General features: G+C 32.5%; 2 protein-coding genes across 2 annotated transcripts; one reads left to right on the forward strand and one right to left on the reverse strand.

Annotated features, from left to right (window-relative positions):
• Nucleotides 1-3,412: 3,412 nt before the first annotated feature.
• LOC131646732 (fe(2+) transport protein 1-like) lies at nucleotides 3,413-4,643 on the forward strand. The gene is made up of 3 exons (XM_058916700.1): nucleotides 3,413-4,000; nucleotides 4,100-4,249; nucleotides 4,333-4,643. Exons 1-3 carry the CDS (start codon nucleotides 3,413-3,415, stop codon nucleotides 4,636-4,638), a joined length of 1,044 nt encoding a protein of 347 aa, XP_058772683.1. The 3' UTR covers nucleotides 4,639-4,643.
• Nucleotides 4,644-8,048: 3,405 nt separating this feature from the next.
• LOC131646733 (uncharacterized) lies at nucleotides 8,049-9,199 on the reverse strand. The gene has a single exon (XM_058916701.1). The coding sequence runs from the start codon at nucleotides 9,062-9,064 to the stop codon at nucleotides 8,192-8,194; it is 873 nt and encodes a 290-aa protein (XP_058772684.1). The 5' UTR covers nucleotides 9,065-9,199; the 3' UTR covers nucleotides 8,049-8,191.
• Between the last annotated feature and the right edge of the window lie 3,122 nt (nucleotides 9,200-12,321).

A 12,321-nucleotide genomic window follows, 5' to 3' on the forward strand; every position in this document is an offset into this window, starting at 1 on the left:
ACATATTTTAAACTTAATTTCTAGGTTTAAATTTATTTTCATCTTTTTTCTTCATTTTAATTTAATTAGTCATGCATTAATTATAATTAAAACCAATCATAAAAAATCCAAAAAACATGCCTTTTATTTTTCTTGCAATTTAAAATTCCTAGATAAATGTATAGGATGTCAAATTCATGTAAATAGGCTAGTTTACAATTCCCGCACAATCGATGTAATAGCGTAGATTTACTTTCCGCACTTTACATTTCCGCACTTTAATTTCCAGCACATATAAACTGCGTGTATGTCAAAGATAAAATTGAACCGTTAGATCACTAACTTCAAAGATAAATATCTGAATCCAATCACAATCACACTTGCACCTCTTAAGGTAATCCCTTCTCATTTCTTCCAAAATCAAAGTCAAAATTCCACTGTTTTGAGTACAAAATCGAACCTTGCTTTTATATCCGGTGAAAGGATAGATTTTTAAAGGAAATAGGATAAAGACCTTACAACTCAGGGTAGACCTCCTAGTTTGCTTGCTCAAATCAAAACAAACAAAATTCTCATACACTGTTGATTTTTCAAAACTTTCAAAAAGACAATACTTTGTATACATCCAAACACGGGTTATTACAAAGTTAACGTTCTTTTCAAAACATCTTTCGAAAGATAAACAAGCATTTTGTATACATCCACACACGGATCATTACAAAATTCAATTTACAAAAGTATTTGAAACCACATATGAGCAATTTCAGAGCAATTGAAAAGTGATCGAAAAACAAGTGAGCTAAGCAAACTTAAGAGCCCATGGATAACCATGGATACAAAGGGTGCTAACACCTTCCCTTTGTATAACCTACCCCCTTACCCAGAATTTCTTAAAGGTCTTTTTTCTGTTTCTTTTATAAACCTTTCCTTAATTGGATAAAATAAAAGGTCGGTGGCGACTCTGTGAATTTCAAAAAAATGCGAAAGCATTAAGCGACAAAAAAGAGTCAGTTCACGTATCTCTACAGATCAGAGGTATGGCCCGGAATTAAAAAAATCGGAGGTCCACAAATGCCCCATACTGCTTTTAGGATTACCAACTGACCCCACAAATCAACACAAGTCTTTTCACAATGCTCTGTCCTCACTCACACGCTTTTTGGGAAACTTCCTAAAAGGTCACCTATCCAAATACTACTCAAAGTCAAGCACGCTTAGCTATGTGATTCTTATTTGCCAAGCTACCAAAACGAAGATGAAACTTGTTGGTATAGATAGTACCAATCAATCTTTATAAATCTTCCTTCAACCATGTAGTCTCATTCATGCACAGCCTTAAGATCTCTCTCATTCCAATGTGAATCCGGGAGCTGCTCATTGTCATGCCTCGTGCACGAATAACCACTCTTCGCCCTCGTTGGCCTCGAGTGTTACATGACCACCAGCATATGAAAAAATATAAATATTTATTTGCAAATAAAAAAATGAAAATATAAAACAATAATATTCAAGAAAATTCTAAAATAAAAATTATGAATATAAAGAAAATTCTTTTTTTTCGAAAAAAAAAATCTAGAAACAATTTTTTAAATTATTTTTCCAAAAATTAAATTAAATTATGATTTTTTTCTAAAAACATATAAAATATTTTTTTTGTAAAATAAAAAAAATTGTTTTTCAAAATTATTAATTTATTTAAAAAAAAACAAATTGAATAAAAAAGGTTATATTAGAATTCAAACAATAAAACCGATTTATAAATGCAAACTAAGTATAAATCGATTCATAAATGAAAAATGATTCTAAATTAGTTTTAAACAAAATTGAAAGTGCTTTAATAGTTAATTATATTTTTATTGAAGTCGTTGTTGTAAATTGAACCAAACTATTAATAAGGTTTGGTTTAGACTTTTAGTGCAATTCATAAACCACACACACTCCTAAATAGAATATATTATTTGAACACTTATTTTTTATTTATTATTATGATATATTGTATTAATTTATTGTTCATTGATATTTAGTTTTTCAATATTACTTATTAATTTAATTTATTTATTTTTATTACTTTATTTGTTTTAATCATAATCAATCATTTTTATTTTAGAATATTACGTTAAACATATTATTTTATAGTATTTTATAATATCTATAAAAAATATAATTTGATTATCCAAAAAATGATCCAAATTAATTTGTATGAAATTTGATGAGATTAAATTTAATTTTTTAATCAATCATCTAAAATGTGAGTAAATTTATCTTTACACCAAATGACTTTTTATCTTAACATCGACCCAAACCACATCACGAATATTCATTGATATAAGTGAGGTTTTTTTAGATTAAAAAATTATATTTAAGAAAGTTGAAATGTTAAAAATTATTTGAATTTTTTATTAAATTAAAAAAATTAACTTTGACATCTAACAACATGGATATAATTATTGAAGATCAAATAGTCAAAAAATATAGTTTAAATATAGTTTCTCAAAAATAAATATATGAAGTACAATTCTTTAGGTGTGGTTCTTACTATTTTTCAATGAAAATATGACAAATATACTTAAATATCATTTAGTGAGTGAAAATAGGAGAAATTTGCATACGTGTAAGAGAAAATCATATATTTGTTATATTTTCATTAGAAAATAGTAAGAACCACACATAAAAAATTCTACCTAAGTTTTGTCCTAAATATATTTCAAAAATATTTTTTTATTAAAAGTTGTTTAAATGAAATTAAAATTTAAGTAATTTCAATATAGAAAAAAGTCAAAAGAAAAAGGTAAAATACCTAAAATTATATCATATAAAATAAACTTCATATAAAATATTACTTTAAAGCTTTACTTAAAATATTTCTTTATTTTTTTCTTAATATAAATAAGAATTTAATTGAAATGCATCTATAGTTTAAAAAAAGTTTTATAATTAATCACAGTGGTTAAATTTTTATAAATATTTGACTTTTTTTAATACATATTCCCTCTGTTCTCATAAAAACTTTTTTCTTATCTTAAAATAATTGTCTCTTTACATTATCAACACATAATTTATTATTATTTTTCTACTATTATATCTCTATTTATTAACTTTCACTTTATTTAACTATTCTATTAATTACAATTAATAAAAATATTAAAATTATTATATATAATACTTTTTAAAAAACCGTTCACAGTATTACTCAAATATGACATTTTTATGAGAGGCATGGGAGTAGAAAGTATGTAATGAATGCATGACAAATTTTCACTCCATATCAGTACTATAAAAACTATTTTTTAAGAAATTGAACCAAACTGCGGCGGAAAGTCAATATAGCTGATGTTTTGTGATATAACTTAATCTATGACTTTTTTATAGTGAAACTGAAACTCGATTATTCATTCAAAGCCAACACAAAACAGCTAGTAGAAAACTCCAATTCATGGCTAATCCAGTAACTATGCACAAGCTAATCTCCATTCTTTTCATCTTAATCACTCTTTTCACATCAAAGGCACTTGCTGACTGTGAAAGCGAAAGCACAAACAGTTGTAACAACAAAGAAAAAGCTAAGACTATTAAAATCATAGCAATATTTGTAATACTGGTAGCTAGCATGATTGGAGTGTGTTTACCCTTGGTGTCACGTTCCGTCCCGACTTTAAGCCCGGACGGAAACGTGTTCCTGATCGTCAAGTGTTTTGCGGGTGGCATTATTCTTGGGACTGGATTCATGCACGTACTTCCTGATTCTTTTGAGATGTTGAGATCAGATTGTTTGCCGGAGGAACCGTGGCACGAGTTTCCGTTCTCTGGACTCGCCGCTGTGTTCTCTGCTGTGATTACAATGATGGTGGATACTGTGGCTACTAGCTACTATAGTCAGAAGGGTAAGAAAGATGGGACAGTTTCAGCTGAAGGTGGGGGAGATCAAGAGACGGGTGATGTCCATGCTGGTCACCATCACCATTTTGAGATGAAGACAGAAGGTGAAGAGTCACAGCTTCTGCGTTATCGCGTAGTCGCCATGGTAATATATATTACAATTTACATCTTCAAATTATAAATGTTAAGAATTTTTTATTAAAATTTACTTAACTCTAACTCGTGTGAACTCGTCCGAACGCAGGTATTAGAACTTGGAATCGTAGTTCATTCGGTGGTGATAGGACTTTCCCTGGGCGCCTCGAGTAACACATGCTCAATAAAAGGTCTAGTTGCCGCACTTAGCGCTCATCAGCTCTTCGAAGGCATGGGTCTCGGTGGTAGCATTCTTCAGGTAATTAAAATACGATGTCAGTGTAAAGATATTTTATACTCTCAATCAAATTATTAATCACGTTTCAATCTCTTTAACTGCAGGCGCAGTACAAGTTTTTGAAGAAAGCTATAATGGTATTTTTCTTCTCAGTTACAACACCATTTGGAATTTCAATAGGAATTGCAATGTCTAGTACTTACCAAGAGAACAGTCCAAAAGCACTTATTACTGTTGGATTGCTTAATGGAGCATCGGCTGGTCTTTTAATTTATATGGCTTTGGTTGATCTTCTTGCTGCTGATTTCATGAGTAAGAGGATGCAGAGTAGTATTAAGCTTCAATTGAAATCTTATATGGCTGTATTTCTTGGCGTTGGTGGCATGTCTCTCATGGCTAAATGGGCTTAAATTATTGGTGGAATAGAATATTATTAGTTAGCATTGCCTAATTTTTCTTGTATTACTTTATATTAGAAAGGGGAGATTGATTTTGGGAGGTAGTTTGTTTTACCATTCTGATATATTAATATTTGAATAAATAAATTGAGATTAAAGGATACTTAGCTCTATTGCTTTCTACAAATATAATGAAACCTTGAGGTATGTAACATTCATGATGACGTGACAAAGCTTATATTAACAAAAAAAAAGAGGTTGTTTATACTCTATGCATACAAGTTGTTTTCATAGATGTCAGTAACTGTTTTGGGACGACTAATGGCCCAAAAGTTTCTAAGGAAAAAGATGTTCAATGATTGGAATCAAGAACCGTCTTCAATTGAGAACCCTAAACGGAGGACTCCAAGTTTTAGAGAATGTAGGAAGGTAGAAGGTATCTATTGACTATTGAGATATTTCTGTTTATATAACGACAAGCATGACCAATTTTGACGTCTCACAAATTCTCATTGACAAATGCAGTTCGTGAAACATTAAGCATTTTGAATTATTCACCATGTTAGGCTTAAGAAGAGAAGTCATAACAACATACATGAGAACATACTTGCAAGGCTTCAACGTAATGGTAAACTTCTCTTGGGTTGTTGGACAAATGACTCCAAATATAAGGGGTTGAATTGTGTGGATTTGAAGAAAGATTTTCAAATAGTTTTTTTTACAAAATTAGAGAGAAAGAAATAAATGCAACGGAAATAAATAATTGAAATGTAAAGAAATATCCGGAGATTTATAGATATTCGACCTAATGATTTGGCTTATTCCTCTCTCCAAAAATTTATTCTTGAGAGTTTTCACTATAATGTGAGTTTTTAACAGATTTTGCCCATGAGCCTCCTTATAAAAGGGCTGGAGTTTAATAATGCCTTTACTCCCAACTAAACACGAGAGTTTTAACTAAGGAGACTTCCCAACTAAGATATTTTACCACCAGGACAATATTGAACCAATTGAGAGCTTTTAACACCAGGCTAAACTCACGAACCAACATGAGTTTTAATTACGAAAACCTCTCAATCAAACAGAGGTTTTACGAGGTTCACCTCAAAAATCAAACTAGCATTTTTCAATTGGTTTAGCTCAACATTGGTTTAGCACTTCATCTGAGACTTGACTTAACTTCTGAGCATCATCGTCATCATCAAACACACTGCTTAATCAAAGATCTTAGCCGAATCTACCGAATTCCTCTTGACATTAGGTGTTATCCTCCAAAAATAAGCTTTGATATCTCGATCTTTAGGCACCACAATAGATGACGACTTCACCATATAATATTGTCATCATCAAAACTAGATAAACTTGATCAATATGATAAAAACTTCACTTTAGAGTGTTGTCGTCATCAAAACTAGATGAACTTGATCAATAGTTTTGATGAAAACTTCATTTTAGAGGGTTGTCATCATCAAAACCAAGAAAAATAAATTTGTAGACATCATAGCTGCAAACACATAGTTCAGATTTCATCAAATTTTTCATTACATTTGGATAAGGAAACGACACTAAGATGATAGACGTGCAATTCATAGTTTCCCGTGTAAATTAATCTACAATTTGTAATATGAGATACCAAAATTTCAATGAAGAAGTGGTGACCCTGTGTGCATACCTGGAAGGAACATGTTGCTGCCACAAAGCCATGCGGAGAAAGTACGATGTAGTTGTTGTCTAAGCAAAAGGGAAGGTTAAAGAGATCGTATCTGTTAGAAAAATGGTATGATAATCCTGGATATCTTCAAGAATCGTGTTTGTTCACTTTCCGAACAAAGTATTTCGACCCTATTCTTGTCGGGTTCACGAAATCTTTGCGGGGATAATTCTTGAAGAACAATCTGTTTCTGACAATAGAGAGCAGATCAGAATGTAGAGAGGAAGTATGTAATTTCGTGTCCCAAATCGAGACCAAAAGACTCCTTATATAGGAGACCAATAATAGAAACGAACAGACACACCTTTTCGGAAAAACAGTTATGTCTGTTGGAAACGGGTGCAACTATTCAAACGAATTGTTATGTCCGTTGGGAAAAAGGGTGCAACTATTCAAAAGGAAATTTTGCTCGGGACCCCAACCAGGGGCGCTGCCCCTTGGACCTCGGCAGGGCACTGCCCCGCACCCCGCCAGGGGCTCCGCCCCTTGGACCCCGACGGGGCGCTGCCCCGCACCCCGCCAGGGGCTCCGCCCCTTAGAACCCCGTTTCTATTATTCATATTCAATTGCACGTTTGGCTCTACGAGCGTGCACTCCGCACTACCCCTAACTCGTTTCAAGCTTAACGCATAATTGCATCGGCCTACAGTAAATCACATTACTACCAAAATACATTGATGATACTAAAATCACCAACAGTATCTTAAGAACAAAACCTGTTAGACGTCAATGTTGCATACTTTGAAATATGAATAGAGTAAGATACATATGAGAATGAGCATGATCGAGAGAGACCTTTCAGAGGCTAGGATGAAGATTTAGAGGCCAGTCCTAGACGATGTATGTGTCCATCCAAATCGATGATAATCTAGCACATGCTTTGAAGCTTGGGGAAAAGCTCTATATGGGTTTATTAGATGCCTCAAAGACAACATAAACTTATTCACATGTTCCCCCAAGGAGATATCGGGTATCGACCCCAACGTAACATGACTTGAGTAGAAAATAAACACTTGCTCCAAGTACGTCTCGCAGGTAAGACAATATCAATCACCTGAAAAAGGTGAATTCGCCACATTATGTTAAATTCACAAAGAATCCCAACTAGTAGCTTGATCATCAATGTATGCATACTAACTCACGCATTTGCCACTCCATTAGGAGCTTGCCCGGACTATCCTGAAGAGTAAGACCGTGCTGAAAAATCTAATGGACCAAGTAGGTTATGTCGGTCAAAGTCTAACATATGACGATATCTGATTGAGATATGACCGAGAACACATTTATGACTGAATGAGGATATTATGATCCGATATTTGGGCAAAAGAGTCTGATTCCCAATTATCATTAAAAGGTCACATGAATAAGGGGAAATCGCCTTAATTTGCCTCTGATGGACTTTCGTTTAAGAGGGATCAGAGTGGCTATATAAGGGGAAGAGCGCAAGGAAAAAAGATATAAACAATTCATAAGAGAATTCAACCTTAGACTTTACTGGTCTCCACCGGTAGAGTTATCATTTAATAATCTTACAAACTATCACAAAGTCACTTAATTACTTAATATTTTATATTCTATTTCAAGAGTCTGTTGAATTTAATATGCTCAAAACAGTATCATAATTTTGTGCACAGATTAATCCTTTTTAATTGAATGGAAGACAAAATAAGATGGGAAAAAAAATCACATGAAATGAGTAAAGGGTAATAATTAGTATAAAATTTTCATTGTATTTGATTGTAATGTATTACTATTGAAATGTGTCTATACAAAATTTACAAATTGATTAGACAAAATTCCTCAGCAGATCCCTAAAATTTGGATGCTTTGGAAAGAAAATAAAGACCCAACAAACTATTGAGTCATGATGTTTAAAAGAGAAACTCTAGCTTTAACCAAACGCCTAAACACACTCTCCAAACCATTTTCTATCCTTTCAACAGCATTCTCCAAATCCTCCAATCTTTCATGTGTAGTCTGCATCTTGGCAACATCTGAACCTTCTCTTAAAAGGGTTCTCAAAGATGCTTCTACACACTGCAATTCATTGAAATTTTCCAAATTCTCTTCACATGATACTTCCTTTTTATGCATCAACTTTGCCACTTTAAACCATTTGTTTGCCTTTGACTTTGATGCAGATCCAACTAAGAAAGACAAAATGGATTGAAATATGGAGATGTTAATTACTATGACTTCTCTAAGAACTCTTACAACAAAAGCAAAGTCTTGATCTTGATTCAAAAGCGAGGAAGCTCCAAATTTACATTCCATATGTTTTAAAGATGTGATCAACTTTGTGACATTCTTTTTCATCTTTTTTGTGAAGAATTTATATTCTGCTACACCTGTTTCAATGCTTGAATCTCCCTTTCTTCTTCTAAGAGAAGAGTGAAGTGATTGAACATTTTCCTTAATCTGTAACACGGTGTCCCTTGCGATGCCACATACATCCAAAATTTTCACCGAACCATCTAACAACTCTTCCACGCATTTCTCACCTTGACGGTGAGAAATAATATTTTGTGTTGATGACATATTGAGAAGATCTTCCAATGAAATATATAAATCTTGAAGCATGTAAAGACCAGTGGTAACAGAATCAGATGTGGATGTGGATGTGGCTTCCCAAGTCTTGATGTTGTTTATCTCTTGTTGTATTCTAGTGGAGCTTGGATGAGATTGGGAAGGAAAACTATTGGAACGAACATGGTACTTGTTTTCCATATTTTCTCTTTAGTTTGTTGTTTCTTCTTCTAATAATTGTAAAGCTCAATGTTTGTTGATGTTACCAAGTTCTTGAATCTCTCTTTATATAAGAGCTACGGTTGATAATTATTAGTTTCATTCATTAAAGAAATAAAATAGATAGCACTTGTTAATCATAGTGTAGAGCATGTGGTGCATGCATGAATTTTCCTTTGAATATGGTAAGCTTGTTACTTGTTTATCCAACATTGTGAATTTGTTAATGGTATTGCATGTGATATTCTGCAAGATTGTTATGAACTTATGATATTGAAAATTGAAATGTTTGAGGTTCATGATGAATATAGTTGGCATGTTTTTCTATTGTTGGCAATCAGCAAACCACATTAGTCATCAATTAGTTTGTCTCCCCTGCTGCCACATTACACAAATCATTTCAATTTTAGTGATGCTTAATGCTTCTTAGATAACATGGCACTCATGCATACACAACCAACTTGTCCCTTATTTTACTATACCAAATGTAAATTGTTATTAATAATTGTTTTTGTTGTCTGCCTTTTGATCATATATGCCACGAGATCTAGATCTCTGCATCCTTCTAAACTCCATTCTTTAAAACCATTTATCAGTTTTTAGCTCCTCAACTGTGAACATGCCAGCCAATAGATACCTATAAGGCTCTAAATCAAAAACAACATTCTGTTTATATTAGAAACAAATTGACAATTGAAGTTATATACACTTCAAATCTGTCTCATTACCATGATGGCCTGTCAACTAAGAGAGGCTAACTATATGTGCTGCATTATGACTTTTTTTTTAATGAAGCTTGAATTGCTTGCTATTATATATAGAGGAAAATGTTCAACTGTTCTTGGAAAGAGATAAGGGGATTCAAGCATTGCAAATAGTGTAATTGAATAAATTTTCTTCACAAAGAAAATAAGGAAAAATGTTAGCAAGTTACATCATTAGAGAAGATGGATGGAGAATTTAGAGTATCGCCATTATCGAGAGGATCATGAATTTACTGCTTGATTACAAAAAGTGCTTAGAGTGATGGTCGATGACACTTCCCTTTTGTCTACTTGGGACAGCAAGAGTTATGGTTGTTGTTCATGGGAATGAATCACATGTAGCAATCAATCTAGTCATGTTGTAATGCTTGATCTAAATGGTCCTCAGTTTGGTCCTTTTTGAGGCGTGATCGGCGTATCATTTATGGAGTTGCGGCATTTAAAGTATTTGAATCTCAGTTGGAGTTTATTTTCAAACATTAACTTCCCAGATTATTTTGGTTCTCAGTTCATACTTTGGCGGAAGAATTCCAAACAATCTTGCCTGTCTTTCGCAATTACAATATCTTGATCATTCAGAGAATGGCCTTGAGGATACAATCCCTCATCAACTTGGGAATCTCTTTTATTTGCAGTACCTTGATCTTAGTTGAAATGCGCTGGTTGGAACCATTTCTCATCAATTTGAAAATCTCTCTCATTTGCAGTACCTTGATCTTAGTCGGAATGTGATGGTTGAAACCATTCCTCGTCATCCAAAATATATAATGGGTGTTTAATGTCGCCACCAACTTAATTGAGCTTGACATTAGCAATAACATCTTCGAAGGTGCCATTTTATATGATTTTGCCAACCTAAAAAATCTTCATGAACGGCTTGACTTGTCTAATAATGAAGTACAATGTGGAACTAATCTAGAATCCTTTAAAGAAATATTTACCTTCAAGAAAACCTATAAGTAGAAAAAAATTGAAGAAAATCATGCCGTAGAAAACAAGAAAAAGTATTCTTATTACTAAAAATAAAAGTATTATGTAATTGTTATGAGAGGTTATTCTCTACAAGTCATAATAAGGTAAACTGAATTTTAAATCTCAAATAAAGAAAGTCTTACATTTAATATTTGACTGGGATAGGCTTTAATTTCTTCGGAGTATCATTTGTCTTAACTGGTTGAAAAAGCGGTTCCTTCAAAAGTGACCGACACACCTCTAATGCCCATGTAAAATTATCCTTTCTTCGCACTCCAAAAAAGCAAAACCAACGGGGGATGTAACACCGACCATCTCAAATAACGGAAGTCTATACTTGTTGGTCTTGTTGGTAGAATCGAGAATGAACATTGTCGAAAATTTATAGAACAACTTTATCGAACCCGGATGAGTCCAAAAAATATCTCGGGCCGTAACTCCATCGTCGCAAGTTCTGTACCGCGACACATATTTGTTATCATCCAACAATTTCAACAGTTGTTGCATCTTACTTCTATCTCCCCTAATCGCCTTATTATTGCGGTATCAGATGTTATACACTTGCCTTAAATTCAATATAACACCAATTGTAAAAAGTTTACCTATAATTCTTCCAAAACAAAGATCGTTATAAAAGTTTCACTTGTGCAGACTTTAGGCTAGTACTCCTCATATGTGCAATGAAGGCCACTTGCCTGGGCGATGGACCTTATTCATCATCCATTGACCCCGTGTTCCATACTATTCATTATAACAATTTCGATGTGGAACTCAGATAACATTTGTATCGATTCATTCTAATAAAAGACCAGCTTCCATTAAAAAATGTATGATATCTATAGTAATATTGAAAGGAATGGTAAAAGTTGTTATGTTTTATTCTTCATCTCTAAGCTGGTATATAGAGACTGTTTGGCCCAACTTTTTATCTACTTTTCTTTTCCTTATAAGGAGATGGAGGGCCAAACACATTTTTTATAAAGCTCTTATGGAAAAAAGTAGCTTTTTTTTAAAGACAAAAAATTGAATAAAAGGAGCTTCTAAAAAAGGAGTTGAAACCAACTTTTTAGGAGCTTAAAATATGTGGTCGCGGTTCGATCATTGAAGACACTTTTCTTTAAAAAAATAACACTACTACAATAAACTGTAACTTTTTCAATTTTTTCTATGGTTCATAACATTTAGAATTATAAATTTTTCTTCTTCTTCTTCTGTTTACATTATCATTTTTGTAGATACTAATATTTTTTAACTTTTATTCATTTTGTTTTAATATTATTAATTTCTTATACTATACACTAAATTATATATATATATATATATATATGTTAATACAACACTTAATTTTATATATATATATATATATATATATATATATATATATATATATAGGAGGGATCAAATTACACCCGAAGAGTTACACCACGAGTTACACTCATTCAATAACTACATTTTGAATTAATATTTTTTAGATTCAACCGTTGGATTGAAACATAACATCAT

This window comes from Vicia villosa, linkage group LG2, assembly GCF_029867415.1.
Source record: "Vicia villosa cultivar HV-30 ecotype Madison, WI linkage group LG2, Vvil1.0, whole genome shotgun sequence".
Classification (NCBI taxonomy): Eukaryota; Viridiplantae; Streptophyta; class Magnoliopsida; order Fabales; family Fabaceae; genus Vicia; species Vicia villosa.